We start from the raw sequence: 21,438 nt of genomic DNA on the forward strand, positions 1-21,438 counted from the left end.
TTTCAAAGGTCTGTAGTGGAAAAGCTGGTCATATTAGTACTTTACAGGCATAGTTTAGTGTGCAGCATGAAGGAAGTTTCCAAGACCAAATGTATTTTCAGAATAAGATTAAGGGGAAATGCATTGAAAGTATGAGAACGAAGAGGAAGGCAAGCCGTTGACTAGCCCGTTAGATGAACACTATCGGCACGCTACACTGAGCGAGGCCGGGGGTGTGTGATTGTGTACTGCTTGCATTATCGTGTATACACCTGCAGGAAGGGATCAAAGTCTGAACATAAAATCAAAAGCCATGCTGTTCTGGCATCCCATATCTTGAAGGCTGCTTGTCTTGGCAGCCTGAATGCTTTTTCTAATGCCAAGCTGTCCTCGTTTCGGCTGGGATAGAGTTAACTTTATTTCTGGTGGCTGAGGTGCGGGTGCTGTGTTTTGGGTTTGGTATGAGAGGAGCCCATTGATGTTTTGGTTGTTGCTGGTGGTGTTTGCACCGGGAAATTTTCGCCCTTTCATGCTGTGCCAAGTGCAGGGGAAGCTGGGGGGGGGAGGAGCATAGCCAGGGTGGTTGACTCAGCTGGCCAATAGGGTATTCCATACCATGTGACATCATGCTCAGTATAAAAACTGGAGGGGGAGGGAGGGCTCTCACACTTCGGGAGACACGGGCATCGGCCTGCGGGTGGTGAGCAGTTGCATTGTGCATTGCCTGCTTTGTATATTCTGTTATTGTTGTTGTTATCGTTGTTATTACTGTTCTACTTTGTTTTATTTCAATTATTAAACTGTTCTTATCTCAACCCGCGAGTTTTCCTGGTTGTGCCCTCCCAATTCTCTCCCCCATCCTACCGGAGCGGGGGGGTAAGCAAGTGGCTGCATGGTGGTTACTTGCTGGCTGGGGTTAAATCACGACACAAGCTGGTCTGTGAGCTGCATTATGCACAAGTTTGTGTGGGTGTGCATACAGATAGAGTGTGTGTACATGTAGGGACTTGGTATTCCAAACTAGGAGTGTCTGCAGTTCAGTTTTGAATGTTTAAGGTTAATTTCAATGTTAACCTAAATTGTGCGTTACTTCCATTCTGTGCAGTACTGGCAGGCTTTTTATTGTGCATGAACAGTCAATTCTTAATACTGCTACATACCTCAAAGTAATTTTAAAATTTTTTTGAGAAATTGTGGAGTTACTAGTCTGTTTGACAGCAGCTTACAGATTGTCAGGTGGTAAAGTTGGCAAGGGACCTTGTGATCTCCTAAAGGCAGTATTTGGAAGCTCCATGTTATGGTGACTAAGCTTCTTAAATGGATGTTGCATATTCTGAAAGTTGTGTGGCTGGGACCACAGAGTGTCCCACCCTCCTGTCACACCTCCTTAACTTCCCCCCAATCTCAAAGCCTGCCTTTGTTTGGGAAGAGAGCACCTTTTTGTATGTTAGGATGTCCTCCACTGCATGTGATTATTTGTACCAGTCTGGAGTACTGGGAAAGAAGTTGTGTCGACATTGTTCTTGATGTGTGACATTAAGCCGGGTGTGCTCCACTAACCTGAAAGTCATTGTTATAAATCTTTTCAGAAGACAAATTTAGAAGAAAGAAGTAAGTGAGGAATGGTAGAGGGGCGGGCTGGGCCTCTGCAGTGCTGTTGAAGTTACCCTGAGCTGTTTTTCTAACATACGAACTTCTGACCAGAATGTGACGGTTCTATTTGTGTTTGTTTCTGGAGGTGAGATTATTTGTGTTGTAGAAGCACTGTCAAATATATCCAGTTGTCTAACCAGCTGCTTCTTTTAACCAGTCATAGTGGGAATATATTGCTTAGTATAACTAATAAAAAGCTTTCTGATGACTTTTCAAGATTTCATGTTAAAATAGACTGTGAACAAATATTATTGTTGCATTCAACTTTCTTTAAAATTTTTAGATTGAAATGGTGCCTCTTCTCATGATGCTGTATTAAGGCTGGGGATGCTTTTTCTTTAAAAAACAGTTTTCCTCTTGTCTGAGGGTATTAAAATATACCTTTAGAGGCCCAGAATTAAAATTTGGCAAATATAGTATATATTTTGGCACTCTCTTGTGCTCTTGGTTGGTTCCCTCCCCTTTCTTTGGTGCAGTGCTTCTCTTGTCTGGGCAATCAAATGGCTGTCTTTGAGGCCTCTCATTGTCTGACCTTTTGTTTTCCGAGTATCTTTCAATGCTAAGAACAGTAAGACAAATACCATCATCCTATACTTGCCACTTATCAGCATATTGTTCCCCATGCTTTTCTTCCGTTTATGTATGGATTTTTCAGACAGTCAAATTTCTGCCTTGCTGTAGCTTAGGTGTTAAGTTGCAGACACTAAATGGTACTGTTGATCCTGTCTGTTTTGTTTGCTATGCTTGCCATATGCTCTGCAGACAGAGACAACTGTGTACTCTCTTACTGTTGATTACATGGATCTTCACCTGTCTGAAAGCACTTAGGCACAGTGATAAAAGGCTAGGTAGTGAATTACAAATGCGATCTCCTCTTTTGATCCTCCTTTCTTTCCTTTTCTGTAGGGCTTTCCCACACTGGGAAGTTAATGTCCAGTAAGTGAAGGTGTGAATTTACAGCACTTACCTACTTCATGTCTCTTACTTTGCGGGTGCTCTGCTGCTGTCCCAAGGCTGCTGGGGTTCTCCTAGGTTTTTCCCACTTCCACACTGCTGCTGCTGTTGGGATCAAACAGGATGCAGCCACATGGGGAAAAAGTGGCTTTCATGAGCCCAGTGCCCCCAAAAGTGTCTCTGTCTGAGTCCTGCATCGCTGTAGGGAATAAACAAGGGACTTGCAGATACCTGTCTCTTCAGTGCTTCTTTCTCACTCACTTTCTCGTCACTCGCAGAGGCGATTAGCTCCGGTGCAGGCACGTCCCACAGTGGAGCGGTGGGTCATGGCGTGCAGGGGGGGTTTCCTGAGCCGGGGAACCCACAGGGGAGCGCAGTGACCTGCCGGGAGCCGGCAGCTGTCACGAGGGTGGCTGACGAGGCGTGAGCAGGGCCAGGAGTAATGGCAGCCACCCCCCACTCCCACTAAAGGCAGCCCCAGGGAGTGCTAGTGACCAGGAGCGCTGGGAATAGGACAGACAAACAGGGCATGGCGTGGCAGTTTGCGCGGGAGGGCGCCTCTTCAAAGGAGGGGCATTCTGTGGGCCGAGTGGGGGACTCGGCGTACACATAACTCAGCAACTGGGCGCTGTTCTGTGACCATCTGCACAGGGCAAGGGTACTCATCCTACCTCAAGGCAGAATGGTGGGCACTTGTCTGAGAGCAAAGGCTGCAGCTCCGGCTTTGGGGTCTGCACCATCTACCCCAGCGGTGGCCGATGCCTCCATGCAGATGGAGCTGCTGAAGGGAGAGGCTGCAGTGCAGACCTTAGACTGCAGGAAGTGCCTAGACCTCTCTCGCTGGGGCAGGGACAGGTGGCAGACCTCCTGCAGCAGGTGGCTGAGCTGCAGGGAACAGTGAGAAGGCTGCGCAACATTGGGGAGGCGGAGGATGAATTAGGTAGCCGGTTCCAAGCACAGTCTGCAGTGGACCCGCAGCCCACAGCCAAACAACCAAAAACTCCCCCACCGGCACACGCAGAAGGGAGGGGGGCCAATAATGCAGAAGAATGGATGGTTGCAATGGCAAGGACCAGCAGGAGGGAGAGAGTTCCCCCAAAGCCTGAGGTGCCCTTGCAGAACTGCTTCACCGCTCTGCAGGCTGAAGAGGATAGTCCCGTAACACCAGGAGAGGTGCTGGAGCCGAGTAAGGCAGCCTGATCTGCCCCCTGTATAACAACCAGCACAATTAAGAAAAGGTGACGGGTGGTAGTAGTAGGCAACTCTCTTCTGAGGCGACTCTCTAGGGGGCTCGTATCACGGATGTTACCAAGCGACTACCAAGCCTCGTACAGTCCATGGACTATTATCCGCTGCTGCTGTTTCATGTGGGCACCAGTGATATAGCCAGGAGCAGTCTGAGGACTATCAAGAAGGATTACAGAGCCCTGGGAGCAGCAGTGAGGGACTGGAGTGCAGGTAGTTTTTTCATCAGTCCTGCCAGTCAAAGGGAAAGGGTTTGAAAGGGCCAGTCGAATCTGGCAAGTCAACGAATGGTTATGGGACTGGTGCCATAGCCGGGAGTTCAGCTACTGAGACCATGGGACTCGCTTTGAGAAACCTGGTCTACTGGGGGCTGATGGGGCCCATCTCTCAGAGAAGGGGAAGAGCATCTTTGGGCATAGGCTTGCCAAGCTGGTGAAGAGGGCTTTAAACTGAAGTTGCCAGGAGAGGGGAACCTCAATCTATCCCACTCCTACCAGTTTGATGCCAGGGCCAGCAATAGATGCCCAGAGCCTGGAGAAGGATTACAGGTCAGCAGGAGAGCGCCTGAAGAGTGGCACAAAGGAACACCAGCCAGTAAGACAGCTTCATCGGGGGCCCAACTTAAATGCCTCTCTGCAAACGCATGTAGCATGGGGAATAAACAAGAGGAGTTAGAGACGTGCATGCGCCTGCAGGGCTACGATCTTACTGGCATCACGGAGATGTGGTGGGATGGCTCCTATGACTGGAGTGTTGGGATGGAGGGATACAGACTCTTTAGGAAGGACAGGCAGGGGACGTGAGACGGGGGTGTTGCCCTCTATGTCAGTGACCAGCTGGAGTGCATGGAGCTCTGCCTGGAGATGGATGAGGAGCTGACTGAGAGCTTATGGGTCAGGATTAAAGGGAGGTCAGGGACAGGTGACATTACGGTGGGGGTCTGCTACAGGCCACCTGACCAGGAAGACCGAGCAGATGAGGCCCTCTATAGACAGATAGGAGCAGCCTCACGTTGACAAACCCTGGCCCATATGGGGGACTTCAACCACCATGATATCTGTTGGAGGGACAACACGGCAGGGCGTAAGCAATCCGAGAGGTTCCTGGAATGCGTTGATGATAACTTCCTTCTCCAAGTGGTAGAGGAGCCGATGAGGAGAGGTGCTATGCTGGACCTTGTTCTCACCAACAAGGAGGGGCTGATGGGGAATGTGAAGCTTGAGGGCAGCCTTGGCTACAGTGACCATGAAATAGTGGCGTTCAAGATCCTTAGGGCACCGAGGAGGGTGTGTAGCAAGCTCACTACCCTGGACTTCAGGAGAGCGGACTTTGGCCTCTTCAGGGATCTGCTTGGTAGAGTGTCATGGGACACAGCCCTGGAGGGAAGAGGGGCCCAAGAAAGCTGGTTAATATTCAAGGATCACCTCCTCCAAGCTCAGGAGCAATGCATCCCAACAAAGAGGAAATCGGGCAAAAACACCAAGAGGCCTGCATGGATGAACAAGGAGCTCCTGGACACACTCAAACACAAAAAGGAAGCCTACAGAGGGTGGAAGCAAGGACAGGTAGCCTGAGAGGAATACAGAGAAATTGTCCGAGCCGCCAGGGATCAGGTTAGGGACGTCAAGGGCAACAAGAAAAACTTCTATAGGTACGTCGGGGATAAAAGGAAGACTAGGGAAAATGTGGGCCCTGTCTGGAACAAAATGGGAGACCTCGTTACCCGGGATACAGAGAAGGCGGAGGTACTCAATGACTTTTTTGCCTCGGTCTTCACCGGCAGGTGCTTGAGCCTCACCGCCCAAGCTGCAGAAGGCAAAGGCAGGGACTGGGAGAATCAAGAGTCACCCACTGTAGGAGAAGATCAAGTTCGAGACCATCTAAGGAACCTGAAGGTACACAAGTCCATGGGACCCGATGAGATCCATCTGCGGGTCCTGAAGGAACTGGCAGATGAAGTTACTAAGCCACTATCCATTGTATTTGAGAAGTCGTGGCAGTCCGGTGAAGTTCCCGCTGACTGGAAAACGGGAAACATAATCCTCATTTTTAAAAAGAGAAAAAAGGAAGACCCGGGGAACTACGGGCCAGTAAATCTCACCTCTGTGCCTGGGAAGATCATGGAACAGATCCTCCTGGAAGCTATGCTAAGGCATATGGAGGACAGGGAGGTGATTCGAGACAGCCAGTATGGCTTCACCAAAGGCAAGTCCTGCTTGACCAACCTAGTGGCCTTCTATGATGGAGTGACTACATCAGTGGACTGATGGGAAGGGCTACAGATGTTGTCTGTTTGGACTTCTGTAAGGCCTTTGACACAGTCCCTCACAACATCCTTCTTTCTAAACTGGAGAGGTATGGATTTGATGGGTGGACTGTCCGGTGGGTGAGGAATTGGTTGGATGGATGCACCCAGAGGGTAGTGGTCAATGGCTCCATGTCCAGATGGAGATCAGTGATGAGTGGTGTCCCTCAGGGGTCCGTATTGGGACCGGTACTGTTTAATATCTTCATCAGTGACATAGACAGTGGGATCGAGTGCACTCTTAGCAAATTTGCAGATGACACCAAGCTGAGTGGTGCGGTCAACATGCCTGAGGGATGGGATGCCATTCAGAGGGACCTGGACAAGCTCGAGAAGTGGCCCATGTAAACCTCATGAGGTTCAACAAGGCCAAGTGCAAGGTCCTGCACCTGGATTGGGGCAACCCCGGTATCAATACAGGCTGAGGGATGAAGGGATTGAGAGCAGCCCTGCGGAGAAGGACTTGGGGGTATTGGTGGATGAAAAGCTGGACATGAGCCAGCAATGTCCGTTCGCAGCCCAGAAAGCCAACACTATCCTGGGCTGCATCAAAAAAAGCATGTCCAGCAGGTCGAGGGAGGTGATTCTGGCCCTCTACTCCATTCTGGTGAGACCCCACCTGGAGTACTGCGTCCATCTCTGGAGCCCTCAGCACAAGAAAGACATGGACCTGTTGGAGTGGGTTCAGAGGAGCGCCACAAAAATGATAAGGGGGATGGAACACCTCTCCTATGAAAAAAGACTGAGAGAGTTGGGATTATTCAGCCTGGAGAAGAGAAGACTTGTGGCCTTTCAGTACTTAAAGGTGGCTCATAAGAAAGATGGGGACAAACTTTTTAGCAGGGCCTCTTGCGACAGGACAAAGGTTAATGGTCTTAAACTAAAAAAGGGTAGGTTTAGACTAGATATAAGGAAGAAATTTTTTACAGTGGGGATGGTGGAACGCTGGAACAAGTTGTCCAGAGAGGTGGTAAATGCCCTATCCCTGGAAGCATTCAAGGTCAGATTGGATGAGGCTCTGAGCGACCTGATCTAGTTAAAGATGTCCCTGCCCATGGCAGGGGGATTGGACTAAATGACCTTCAAAGATCCCTTCCAACCCAAACTATTCTATGATTCTATGTTCCCCTGCTGCCATTGCTAATTCTGTTTTCTTTCACAGGTAGTCACATTGCTTCTGTGTCTGGCTTTGATCAGTTATTTCAGTGGAAAGCCTTCATATTATTTCAAGCAATGCTTTAATTAATCCCTAGAAATGTATGGAGTTAACAGCCAGGGACTTCCGTTGCTTAAAACCTCTATAATGCCTGAACAATACCTTTCCCACCACTAGAGGAAGCAGCTGGGGCATAGCTTTGATGACCATTTTGACTATGGACATAAAAGGGGAGGAGATCCAAGACAGTCAGTTCTTCCTTGGAACAGCAGCTCTTCTAGCTGTTACCTGCTGGTGAGAAATATTTGTGATTTGTAGCTCAGGGGATAAGCTCAGCACTTACACCGTTGCCTTGCAAAACACTTCCACGAATGTTGCCCACAGGAGTGTCTCGGCTATTTTAACAGAGCCTTATGAATGCAAGAAACCCAAGACCAGGGATCATGGGAAAGCTGAACAATCATCAGTCTTTCCTTTGGTTGTTCTGTGTCTCAATCTGCCTAAGGTGGTTGTATGCGATTTTTCTTTCCTGCGTGTTTTGAATGACTAGGCAAGACCCAGATTTTCTGCTCTCCAAAATGCCTTTCTGCAGCCGCATATGGTACATCTGTTTTACCAATGAAAACTACTAAGTGAAAATAGAATTTAGTGTCCATAATAAAAGATAGCTTTGAATCCTTCAGCTTGTTGTCTGTTCTTGGAAAGCCCCTTTTATGGAGGTAAAGTGAGTCAAACTGAATTGATTCCCTTAGTAAAAAGAATCTGAAGAAATGCCCTCTGACCCCTGCCACCAAAAATATCTATAGGTATTTTTGAGGGAGAAGGCTTCATTTGAGAAGGCACTTACCCACAGCATGGGTTCTACTCTGCCTAGCTTTGACTAAAGCACTAGAGGTTCACTCCATTTGTTGTGAAAGAAATTGAGTTAAGAGATATCCCTAGGGCTTTTTGGTTTGGGTTTGTTTCTTCTTTTGTTTGTTTGTTTGTGTTAATTCATCTGCTCTGAAAAAAGTGGAGGAGAAGTGAAAATGAGGAAGAAATAAGAAATCACATCTGCTTTCTCTCTACTCTCAGTAAAAATATATTTCATTTTCATAGTAGATCTTGAACAAAAATCAGCATGCACATTTCACTAATACTGTTTCTATTACTCCAATAAACTCTGGAATATTTTGGGTATTTCATTAGTTACTATTTTGACAGTGAAGTATCACATAGAGATTAAATCATATCCATTATTTGACTTGTACTTTTCATAATAGAGAGCTTGTTATGTTGTGCTTTATAATGTTTGAGTCCTCTGACTTATCTTTTATAGGTGCTGTTTTCAAATCTAACAGCTAATGAATGGTTTTGTTCACTTTTTAGACGAGACAAGCTATGGATTTGCATGGAGTTTTGTGGAGGTGGCTCTCTACAGGATATTTATCATGGTATGTCAAGACTGTAATTCCTTAAAATCTAAGTAAAGCTTATTTTCAAAAATGGAGATGATTACAGTGTTTTGGAATCCTAAACACTGAGAGGAGGAATCCTAAATTTAGTATCCATAATAATCCATTGAAGGTTAATTTTAGCTTATGTATTTACATAATTGTTTGGATTTGGTTTTTTTAAACAATATTCGCTATAGTGGGGTTTTTTGAGCAGCAGAAGTTATTTCCTTCCTTCAATAGCTCATATACCCATCACTATTTTTCAAAGGCTGTAAAATTAGACAATGTTGTATTGTAAAAATAAAAAATTTATATCCTGATATGCTGTCTTACTTCATAGCCATTTTGTTTCTGAGCTTTTGAACTTTGCTTTAGTATAATCTATACCACTGCCTACAGATACCTAGGTAAGTGGATTGATTAGTATGGATGCTCTTGTCCTTTGTAAACAGTGATCTTTTGTATGTTTGTATAGCAGTAGTGCCATGAGGGTCTTTTTTTTTTTCTTTGGTTTTGGTTTTTTTTTTTTTTTTTTGCTGGATGTATGACGTGTGAAAAGCAAAGGTGGCCTATATATTTACTTTAGGCTTAGGTGCAATGAGCGGTCAAAGAAACAAGGGGCGTGTGTGAATCTATTGCATAAAGAGAGGATCAGTCAATTGATTGCTAGTTTTTAAGAGACAAAAATTTGAGGGATTTTATTGCCCTGGAATTAAACTTGCTTAGGAAAAGAGTATGATGTAAGTGAGTAATGGCTCTGTGGTTCTCGGTTGATGTTTTTCAGACGGGAAGTCCGTCCATATTCTAAATTGTGAAGATTTTACATGTTAGAATCTTCACATCCTTCTCTTGCGTATAAACAGCTTGTATACCTTTTTATGTTTAACTTGGGTGCAATTAAAACAAGGCACTAATTCACAAGTTCGCACCATGCTCATGGCATAGTCATTTGAGCATGGTCTTGTTGATCCTTCACACTTTGCTTGTGTTGATAAAAGCATTGTGTCTAATAGGCTTTGTTATGTGGAACACCTGTAGAGTAGGAAATGAGCTCATGCCACATAAATGCCTGAACAGATGTTGTACAGGAGCAGTTTGCAGCTGATTTTTGGCTTCTCTGCTGGTAGTTAGAGTGGAAGTTTCTTTTCTGTTCTTAATTACGTTCCAAAGGGTCTTATTCCAATTGAACCATAGGCCTCTGTAATCTTAAGTCATTTAAGTTAATCAGAACTAAATTTCTCAAAACAAACATATATGCCTAGAAATAGGTACTTTGGGTGCTAATATATTTAGTTTTATGTGGGTTTGGAGCTTTTCTTTCAGAAAAAGAGCCTGTTTTGAAGATATATATTGCATGATATTTATTTATACTATGGTTGTGGGTTTTGTAGAAACTAAGCAGTTAGATGCTTAAATTTGTTTCATTTTTAACTCCCTACTCCTCCTTCCGTTTCCTTTGAGAAACCCCATCCAACTTTTCTGTTTGTTTTCTCTGCAAAACTTGAGAATCTTGCAGTGAGGACTGCATTTCCTGGTCTTAAAACCCTTTAATTTCAGGATCGAAGTCCAGTGACTGGGCACAAGTCACAGGCCATGCCTTGCTTGCTGTTCAGTGTTTGGTTTACATATTTGTTCAGAATTTAATTGTTCTCCTTTAAGAGACTTGAGCGAAGTGGGACCCTGGAGGGAGAGGAAAATGACTCTTTCTCTTGGGAAGCTGCTGACCCTGCTCAGAGGGAGAGTTTGAGAAGGTGCATGGTGTGGCAGGCTCAGGAGCAACAGTGCTAGTAGCTCATGCAGAAGAGGGTTGAGAAGCTGCAGAGAGCAAGTCGCATGGCTGCAGGGAAGAGAGAGCAGATCGCATGGCAGTGCAAAGGACGGAAGGAGAGAGCAGGTCGCAAAGGGTAGAAGGAACTTCCTAGGGCTCAAAGGAGACTGAGTGGAGTTTGCTGCAGCTCTGAGTCACTGGGTTGGAAGTCCAGCCCTGCATAGGAGGACACAATGGGTTTGTGCAGGGGAAAGAGTTGTGCTTAAATCGCTGCTTCTGTTTCTTTTTTCTCTTATTTACTTTGAGATTTATATATGGAGGGAGTTAGTTTCTATTCCAATGGGACTAGACATTTTTGACTTTAAAAAATGTTTGGTGGTCTTTGGGATGCTCAATCTGGAGGAAAGTCTAATCACATTTACTTTGAGACTTCTAGTGTAAGATCCTATCAGTGTGAATGTATGTCGTTGAGGTGTGGGTTTGGAATGGGCAGTATCTTATCTGATTTTGAGAATTACTTTTTTTTCCCTTCCATTTCAGTGACTGGACCACTTTCAGAACAGCAGATTGCCTATGTTAGCAGAGAAACACTACAGGTAGTGTGTTCTCAGGTTCTTGTGGTTGACTTTTAATGTAAAAGTATTAAAAGCTAAAAATAAAAGCTACAAATATGTGTGATGCTATGGAAGTACAGTGTTTGGATGGCTTAGCTTTTTTCTCAGACTTTTGAGGAGGTCCTGTATTATAGCCTAGAACTGATTTGTATATTTGCATAACCTCAAATTATCCTGGATCATTTGAAGAAAACTGTTGCCATCTTTGTGCTGTTAATTTTTCTTTTTTTTTTTTTTTAAAGGGGGGCAGTAGCATATTTATTGATCCATATTTGTGGTACAAATTAGTTATTTCAAGTTTGAAGGAAAATTTAAAGACTCAGTTTTGCATATCTGATAGTTGATCTGTGCCAATAAGAAAAAAATATTGTCTTTGTACTTGAGATGTTCAAGTTAAGGTCACCAGCCTCTCTTCATGAGTATGCTAGCTTTCATTTTTCTTTCCTAAATTAAAGGTTCAGTTCACCAGTAAAACTTAATCAGAAATGGCTTTTTTGGTGGATGTCTTGCTTCCATGTGAGAGGGCAGTTCTTGGCTTCTAGTGGATGCAAATCTGTTGAATGCCATCAGTTGAGACCTGCTGCCTCTCTCAAACACTCTCTCAAGATAGCTCTGTCCCTGAGCCAGCTCCCTTGCATTCAGCTTACCATCTCCCTGTGCTATGCCAAAGGCTGCTGACTTCTGACTTACAGGACATGGCTTTTTTTTTTTTCCTTACAATTAAGTCTTATGTGACATCTGGGAGTGTTTTGGTTTTTGAACCTTTAAACCATTTTGTTCTTATAGAATCATAGAATGGTTTGGGTTGGAAGGGACCTTTAAAGGTCATCTAGTCCAAGCCTGCCTGCAATGTGCATCTTCAACTAGATCAGGTTGCTCAGAGCCTCATCCAGCCTGACCTTTTTTCCAGGGACAGGGCATCTACAACCTCTCTGGGCAACCTGTTCTAGTGTTTCACCACCCTCATTGTAAAAAATTTCTTTCTTATATCTAGTCTGAATCTACCCTCTTTCAGTTTAAAACCATTACCCCTTGTCCTATCGCAACAGGCCCTACTAAAAAGTCTGTTCCCATCTTTCTTATAAGCCCCCTTTAAGTGCTGAAAGGCCACAATAAGGTCTCACCGGAGCCTTCTCTTCAGGCTAAACAACTCCAATTCTCTCAGCCTTTCTTCATAGGAGAGGTGTTCCATCCCTCTGATCGCTTTCGTGAATCACCTTCCTCAACTTTCTGGCCATGCTTATTTTGATGCAGCCCAGGATACGGTTGGCTTTCTGGGCTGCGAACGGACATTGCTGGCTGCGAGCGCACATCACGTCCAGCTTTTCATCCACCAATACCCCCAAGTCCTCCTCCGCAGGGCTGCTCTCAATCACTTCATCACCCAACCTGTATTGATACCAGGGGTTGCCCCAATCCAGGTGCAGGACCTTGCACTTGGCCTTGTTGAACCTCATGAGGTTTACATGGGCCACTTCTCGAGCTTGTCCAGGTCCCTCTGAATGGCATCCCATCCCTCAGGCATGTTGACCGCACCACTCAGCTTGGTGTCATCTGCAAATTTGCTGAGGGTGCACTTGATCCCCAACAAAGGTGTTAAATAAACATCCCAATATGGACCCCTGAGGGACACCACTTGTCACTGATCTTCATCTGGACATTGAGCCGTTGGCCACTACGCTCTGGATACGACCATGCAGCCAATTCTTTATCCACCGAATAGTCCATCCATCAAATCCATAATCTTCTCAGAGTATGGAGGAGTGTTGCAATAGTCTAGAATGAAATTTATGAAATCATTATTTATTGTGTGGGAAGATTTCTTGGTTAATATATGTAAATTGCTTGTGAGAAGGAAACTTACTACTTTGTATGTATTTTCTAAGTGTCATCCATGGACCCATTTTTGTATATTTTAAGTTGTCTGTAAATACATGTTTATAACACTCTGACCAAATATAATGTATATAGTTTCTGATATCTTGTTGTAGCTTATAATGCAGCAGTCACTTTTCCTAGTAAACAGTCTGAGAATATAGGCCATCTGTCCATCCATGAAAGTAATTTGTCCGATGTTAATTTTGCCATCAGTTTCCATGAATCCAGAGTTTCACTTGAATGCCTGAAGTTTAGTATTCAGTCTCCATATTTAGAAGCTCATTAAATGGTCTGTTTTCAAAAAAACCTCGCTATCAGTTCTAGCTGGAATCAGTGAGACTGATTCTGAAAATATAGGTCCTTTAAATATGGCCTTTGAAGTACCTGCCTCCAGGCATTCAGTTTTGAAAGTGGTGACCTCAAATTCTTCCAGGGCAGTGACAAAAATGAGTGAGTTGTTGGGCTTTCTGTGCCTGTAGCATCCAGAGATTTAAATGCGAGGAGTGTACATGGGACTCTTCTACCTATGCCAGTTGTTGCAACGGTCAGGTAGATGCTTTGATTAATTACACTCTACCAAAAGCAAATCAAGTCCAAGTTTTTGGGTCTGCATGCATGCCTGCAGTGAGGACTCTAAAAAACCATTGGACCAACTGGGTATTGTTAGTCATTTCCCCCAGAGAAACAGGTTAAAACATCTGAAAGTGGGATGAGGGTTTTTTTTCAGTTTATTTAAGGAGTTGAATGTCATAACTGATTAGCACTTCAGCTACATCGCATTCAGGTTTTCATGAACTGACAAAAAAATACCCCAAAACTGTATCTTCGGTGGTACTGTGGTCTATATGTACAATGTTGTTCACTTGAAAATCTCGAGTACCAAGTCATGTAAGTAGCTGTTTCCTCATTTTTCCTGTTGGTATATTTAGGCCCATCCATGAAAATGCTGATGTTTGAAAACAATCCTAATTTATTTTTGCAATCAACTCTGTGATGTCTTGCATGAGGTGGCAAAAAAAAAAAAATTTCTGTGTTGACATGGGTATCTCCCATGAAAATGTAGTCTTTATGGAGGTTCATGAACGCAGAGTGAGGAAGATGTTTACATGTCATTTTACCCCTGGAAGAGAATTTGAGAGATAAGCCTGGAGTGTCAAAAGTGATCTGCTCTGTGATTTGTCATGCAGGGATTTGGTTTCATAGAATTCTTTCAGAATTTAAACATAAATTTTCTGACCCATGTTGAGTCCTAAAATGTTTTGGTACTGTCATCGAGACCCAGAAAGACAGCCTAATGTTTCCACAGAAATCCATGAATTAGAGTTGAACTCCTATGTTAGACCCAAAGCGCTGCCTGCTAACATGCTTCTAAACTTAATTGAAGTGTGTAATGATACAGGAGATAACTGCACTAGGTGTCCAGTGATCTGACTGCTGAGTAGAAGACTGTTAGGCAGTTAATTTGAAAGTAATTAACTTGGTCTAAAAAGGTGACAGTTACCATGTCCAGAGGAATACTTGGCCGGGGAATGCTTAGATGTGGTGACTGGTATTCTTTGCATCTATCCTGTGTTTTAGATATTAATGCTACTACATATATTGAATTTGCAAATGCAGTTTGGATACGCTGAAATAGAAGAATGTTCTTCAGTCAGTGAGTCATTTAGATGATTGAATTGGATCCTAAATATGTCTGGTAATTAAATAAGAAATGTATATAAAATGAAAAATATTGGACTAAATTATCTAAATATTTTATGCAGGGACTATATTATCTTCACAGCAAAGGAAAAATGCACAGAGATATAAAGGTAAGTAAAAACTGAAGGGAGTTTTCATGTTTCTAAATTAGGCTACATCACCTCTGATGGGTCTTTACTGTTATGTATCAATTTGGGGGATATTTTTAAATATGCAGGGTTTTTCTATCTTTTAGAATAAAATAAAATTTTCTGCCCAAGGGAAGAAAAACAATCTTTCTTTAAAATGCATGCATGGAAGTAGTTTGTTCTTTTAATTGGAGCCAAACATACTATTTATTTAGACCAGTGCTGTAAAATGTAGGCATCTGCTAGTGTCCAGCGCAATGTGTGTTCAGGTGGCTGTAAGGATGTGCTCTGTGCAAAAGGAAAGGTTTGGTCTTTCCCACATCTAAGAAGCTCGATGTACCCTTCTCTTTGAACCAGCTAGTTAGCAGAGCTGTTGCTTTGGCTTCTTGCTTCTTTTCTTGGTGAGCAGATTGCAGGGCAGTGGCTGCTGTTCTGCGTGGTTCTTGGAGACTACTTCTGTCCCCTCCCTCACATGCTAAAATTAGAGAGGGTACCGCATTTCAGGCTATTAACACTGACTTATTTAAACCTTCATCTCAACAAAGCTATATCAAACGTGGCTTGTTCAGACTTTTACACTCTGTTATAGTTTCGTTCTGGTGCTTCCTGTTGACTTTTTGTCCCTGGATTTTTACTACCTACTCTTTGCCTTTCCAAATTCTTCCTTGCTCAGACTGCAGCTTAAACTTGGCAGGCTTCCTTCTGGAAATCTGACAGTAAATTATCATATTCCTTTGTGTTGTGTGGGGGGTTGGTTTTGTTTGTTTGGTTTGGTTTTTTTCAGACTAGGCTTGCAGTGTACATAGTATCTTCAACTGTAGATGCCTTAGTGCAACCTGATTCCAATTTGTTCTCATTGACTGCAGAAGGATATTTGGGTTTTGAGCGATCATGAAAATAATTTCTGAACGAAAGATTACTTTGGACACAAAATTAAGCATTTTTCATTGTACTTTATAGAATGCAAAATGATGCTTTTAAGGATACAGTGCATAGATAGTTGTTTCGAAACAGAACTGTGCTGATAAAAATGCTTACAGTGCTTATGTTGAGAATTTTTTTTTTTTAAAAAAGCTGTTTTCATGAGCGTGGAAAAATACTATCTTCATCTGCAGATCTCCTGACTGTTGAATTATGTTTGCTTCCCTCAGTAGCTAAGTTATGTATTTAGAGTATCTGTCCTGTTAGTTTTGAAAGGTGAACAAGGTCAAGAGCATGTTAACTGGACTGTCACACTATTTACCAAGCTCCATTTATAAGGCTCATTAACTATACTTGTGCAATATTTGCCAAAGTAAGCTGCATTTTACTGCAGGCGTGACTTTTCCTTCTCTGTGAAAAGCCATGGTCTGTAAAAACATAATTTTTTGGAGGCCCATCTGTGCTGCTTTTCCATCTAGTTTATGGGCAGCGCTGACATTTGGAGCTGTGTTTAGCCAGCTCCAGTCTTTGCTCAACTCAACCTGTACCTGGTTTCAGTCTTCAGATCAGGTTTGTTCTCAGTCCTTTTATGTTGTTATGGTACCAACTACCGCTTCAGGTTAGTTTTGATTATTGAACTGAAGTGAGTGTTACATATAGCTACGGAACAGCGAACTCTTCAAATCTAGCACTAGCAGAATCTCTGTTGCATAAGGAGAGAAATAGTTTTGCTAAACACTTGAATATCAAGGCAGGTCCTTAAGGCTATAATTATAATTATCATGGCTTTCAAACAAGACAAAACCAGCTCCTACATATGAAAAGAAAATCAAATTACTTCCGCTTTGACCTTTAGAGTTCCTATTTCCTTTCAGTCAGTGTAAAGTAAGAATTCATCAGCATAGGCAAATCATCATATTCTGCTTTTTGAGAGGGTTTTGTGTACAATGGAAACTCTGTAGTACCATAGGCTAAAGAGTACTAAATTAAAAATTAATGAGAAACCCTGTATATCCAAGTTTCTTTCTATAACAGAATAACAACTTGCTAGTTTCATAGACATTTCCTTGGTAAGGCTGCAGATTTCTTGACCACTCAATCCTTTGTTTGTCTTTGGCCCCTAGTTTGCCATAAGATCTCACATAATTTTTTTTAATATAATATCGGAGGAATCTGCATGTTTTAATTCAACTATACTTACTTTTTTTTAAGGGCGCAAACATTCTTTTAACGGATAATGGGCATGTAAAATTAGGTGAGTTAATACAATTTAGTATTATTAACAGATTTTTATGTGCTCTAAGAAGCAGTCTTCTGTATTTTGTTTAATGATGTAATGGTTCATGTAAGGAATTAGTGAATATCAGAAATTTTTTTCTCTTGCTGGTAACGTCTAACATCCAATTAGTGTTTGAGGAGTAATTGGAGTAATTTTGGAACACTGAGGTAAAAGACTTTCTGATGGTGTAAGGGGGAGATAAAAATCAAATCACAGGTTTTTATAAACTTTTAATAAAATGTACCATCCAGAGTGCTTAAGTGTGAAATGTACCTTGAAAAGTTATCTGAAAGAATCTCTTGGATAACACTAAAGTATGTATTTTACTATATTAAAACACTGCATGTAGCTGTTAGGACTTCTGCGCTAACCTGTTCTTTCTTGTGTTGATGAGGGGCATGTTTGCATGCAGCCTGCATATTTGGCAGGCGACTGAGAGGAGCTGACCGACAGTATCTGAGATACACCAAGTTTCCATTATTTGCTTTTGTTATTTATTTTTTGTTAAATATTTCCAGTATGTTTAAGAAACTCTTACAGTGGGGATACCGAACTTGTGTTCATTAATAATTAATTACATCAAATCAGTTATTAACTGTTGTTTTGTTTTTGCTTTTTTTAACAGCTGATTTTGGAGTATCTGCACAGATAACAGCTACAATTGCCAAAAGGAAATCATTCATTGGCACCCCGTATTGGTAACTGCGTTTTACTTGGCCATTAATATAATAGTAACATATACAATACTGTTGAAAAATTGTGCTAAAAACATGCTATGTCACTTTCTGGGTAGACTAGTCACTAAAGGCTATGTCAGACTTTCTAGTGATCATACCTGTATTACTTACGCTAAATCCTGAATTAACCGAGTATCAGAGGAAATGCTCTAATGCTCAAAAAAATTGAAAGACTGTGTGCTACTATCCGTATTAACTAATGTATCTCAATTTAGTAAAACTTTAAAACTATCAACAATTTTGCTTGTTTTTAACTCTGATGTTAAATTATTTTTTTTCTTCCCTAATTTTTCATTTTGGTGTTTTATGTTTCTTCCCCTCCACCCTAGATATGTCTTTTCTGCAACTCTTCAGTTGATAATGAGTTTCATTTGTTTGTCTCCATAGGTTCTTTCGCCACTTGTGAAATGTTTCCTCTAAGACATTTTCTTTTCTCTTTTTTCCCCCTTATTTGCCTAAATTGATTGAATTCAAACGTACATTTCTATTCTCTCTATAGTGCATCTTTATTCTTCCCTCAGTAAACTAGTTTGCATAATTTATCTTTTCTAAAGTTCAGCATTTTATTTTCTCCTCTTCGTACTGGAAATGGTTGTTCCCTTTCGCCTTGAAGTAAATGACACATTCTTCACTATAAAATAGCACTTTTGTTATACATTTCCCAGAAGGATATTCAAAATTCTGTTTTCTGACAGCATAGTACATACAAGATAAAAATATATATAATGAAAAAAACCTATATTCAAGTATTCAGTCCTGAAATAGTCAAGCACAGCATTTTTAGCATTCTTCTGCAGTGTAAGTTACGCCAAGGCATAGATTCACTTCCCTTTCAGAATAACACAAACACCCATCAGTTGTGCTTGTATAATTGGTTTGTGCCTCTCTTTCCTAAGATGTCTGGGTGACTTTAGTCCTGGCCTGTATCACTGTTGTTGAGTGGTAGTTCGCTGTGTGCCTGCAAAAAAGTGGGACAGATCGGTTTCATTCACTTAGTGCTAAATAGCGGTTCTGGAAACTGCGTATTAGTTACTAGAAGATGATTGAGGAAAACTTCATGTATACATTATATAACTTTTTACACACGCACACGTGTGTATATATCCACACGTATAAATATATATGCTGTGAGTTTATAGATTGAGAACTTTAGGGAAAAGAGTAGTAAACTGCTGTGTGCAGAAGAATGTTTGATTTGTGGCAAGAAGTTTATCTAAAAATGTCTTTTAACCCTTAGGATGGCACCAGAAGTTGCTGCAGTAGAAAGAAAAGGTGGCTATAATCAACTCTGTGATCTGTGGGCAGTTGGAATAACTGCTATAGAGCTTGCTGAACTTCAGCCTCCAATGTTTGACCTACATCCAATGAGGTTAGTAAGTGGTTAAAGCTTGGTGTGTAAATACAGCTTCCTAAATAATCCATTTGGAGTAGTGGTTATGTCTGCTTGTGGTGTTTGGGGGTACTGCAAGTGTAAGTTGTAAGTGGGGTTGTAAGTGTTCTGAATGTACATGATAGAAATTGTAACAACTTTCTTTGGTGCATGAATGTGTAATGTTGTCCTGGTAGTGTCTCTTAAACTGATGGACTTCTTCCTGCCTACTAAATAATGTATTTAATAATTCATCTCATATATGTATTGCAATGTAAGCCACAGAAATACGTTGTTGTATTTATGTTGTTTTTTTCCAGAGCACTTTTTCTAATGACAAAAAGCAACTTCCAGCCTCCTAAATTAAAGGACAAAATGAAATGGTAAGTACTTTTCTGTTTCAGTAGACAATGATCATGTATTTCACTGGGCAACTGATTCTAATGTTTACTGCTTCATTTTACAGGTCCAATAGTTTCCATCATTTTGTGAAAATGGCACTTACAAAAAACCCTAAGAAAAGACCTACAGCTGAAAAGTTACTACAGGTATAAATTTATGTATGGGATTTTTTTTAAGTTATAAAATTAAAATATGCTTAATATGAGTGGTTGGAATTTTAATAGGTGTTTTTCCTTTTGTCTTTCAGCATCCTTTTGTTACCCAGCCATTAAATCGAAGTCTTGCTATTGAACTTTTGGATAAAATGAATAATCCTGATCATTCCACTTACCATGATTTTGATGATGATGATCCTGAGGTAGGAATGTGTTTTAATCATAGAATCAGATCAAGTTTTCGTTTGCCGACAAAACTAAATGATTGTGATTTATTGAGCCACAGAATGTTTTGTGATCTGGGAATAGTCTCAAGGATTGCTTTTACTTTTGATTGTGCTGCTCTGACACATGTACAGGCACTTACCAAAATTCATTATATTTGGAGGAGAGAAGCTCAAAGAGGAAGAGATGTAAACACTTTAAAATTTTGTTTATTGTTGTCCTTCAACAATTTTGCAACAGTAAGTGTGGACTACTTCTCCAGTCCTGAGTTCTGTCATGTGTTCTGCTTTCTGTTTCTTTGTGAAATTATGTTTCCATTCATCTGCAAAGAAAGCATTCATGAAAATCATTTTATACCTCTGTAGAACTTGTTCTTTTGTTCCTAATTTACTTACTTCTGAGAAGAAGAGAATGATCCTGTGATTGTTTTTGTCAAACGGTTTGCGATGTGTTTCTTGCAGATTATATTTTCTATCTTGGAATGCTCTGAAACTTGATTTCACTTACGGTTTTGTCAAAGGCAAAGTTTCTGATTTTCTGCTTTAACAGCTGGGAAAAAATAGGATGCTTATGTAAGATGATAAACAGCGCAGGACTGAAGTGTTTCATAAATAAGAGAAAACAGATACTCTGTTACTGCATCCTGTCTTCGTACTTAACTGTATGTTGGTGAAGACTTTGCAAATGTTTACAGTTCCCTAACTGATGACCTCTTCTGGGGGAAAAAAAATTAATCCTTTCGACACAAATGCCATTGATTCATTAATTGCATACTTGTGTTTTACTTTTTTTATGGATAAACTATTCTAAAAATGCCTTCAAAGGAAAATAAGCTTAAAAGAAGCAACTACTTTAAGGTACTAATTTTCAGATTTTACAAGTTCAAATCAGCTTTTACCTTCTGGAACAGCAAAGACAAGTTGACATGCACCAAGTCTATCTTCCTGAGAAGTTGAAATAAATAAATGTGGAAAGAAGCCAAAGTGAAATAGATCTCTTTTGTATTGTAGAGTGCAATGTTTACCCATTTCCTAAATGGGAGGGAAGGAGAGGAAGTCATAAGGATTGAATAGTCAGTACTTTTAAAAACAATTGCAAATAGTGGAGCACACTTAATAAATTTTTCTGTTAAAAAAAATATTTAGGGAAGTTAAACACACAAGAAAACCCTTAGTGCGGTTGTCTTTCACGTCAGTATTAGGAGAAGTGTGTCTGATTCCTGAGAGCACTGTGAGAACAGCACTGAGGAACTCGGATCTTCTACTCACCATAAGCTCTAAGGATCAGGTGTCCTTTAGTTCTCTGCCTGTTCAGTGATGATAGAGAGCTCTGAGGCCCATTAAAGCGATACTTCTGTAGAAACCAGAAAATCGAAGCTTTCGTGAGCTGTCATAAGAAGAAAGGTAGCTGTTTTCAGTGTGTTTCCTGTGAGTGAGCTGCTCAGATCAGAGTAGCTTGCCCTGCAAGTCTTCCCTGCTTTCCTGGAAATTGTACTGAAACCCTGATGTGCCATTCCCCCATGTCACTGGTATA

General features: G+C 41.6%; 1 protein-coding gene across 16 annotated transcripts in view; it reads left to right on the plus strand.

Moving 5' to 3' along the window:
• MAP4K3 (mitogen-activated protein kinase kinase kinase kinase 3) overlaps window positions 1-21,438 on the plus strand; it is a 94,145-nt gene that overhangs the window by 15,668 nt on the left and 57,039 nt on the right. For 13 of the 16 annotated variants that reach the window (XR_012673201.1, XR_012673200.1, XR_012673199.1 and 10 more), the window contains 9 exons: window positions 8,661-8,725; window positions 11,037-11,092; window positions 14,752-14,799; window positions 16,951-16,993; window positions 17,643-17,715; window positions 18,992-19,123; window positions 19,444-19,506; window positions 19,590-19,671; window positions 19,773-19,883. Coding sequence is in view for 13 of the 16 variants with exons in the window: in XM_075147480.1 (XP_075003581.1) it covers window positions 8,661-8,725; window positions 11,037-11,092; window positions 14,752-14,799; window positions 16,951-16,993; window positions 17,643-17,715; window positions 18,992-19,123; window positions 19,444-19,506; window positions 19,590-19,671; window positions 19,773-19,883 (673 nt within the window). In the remaining 3 variants the exon portion in view is untranslated. Of the gene's footprint in view, window positions 1-7,499; window positions 7,587-8,660; window positions 8,726-11,036; window positions 11,093-14,751; window positions 14,800-16,950; window positions 16,994-17,642; window positions 17,716-18,991; window positions 19,124-19,443; window positions 19,507-19,589; window positions 19,672-19,772; window positions 19,884-21,438 lie in introns of those variants that run through there. The other 3 variants (XM_075147487.1, XM_075147478.1, XM_075147483.1) reach the window with 3 other exon arrangements.

This window comes from Calonectris borealis, chromosome 3 (genome assembly GCF_964195595.1).
Source record: "Calonectris borealis chromosome 3, bCalBor7.hap1.2, whole genome shotgun sequence".
NCBI classification, from domain to species: Eukaryota; Metazoa; Chordata; class Aves; order Procellariiformes; family Procellariidae; genus Calonectris; species Calonectris borealis.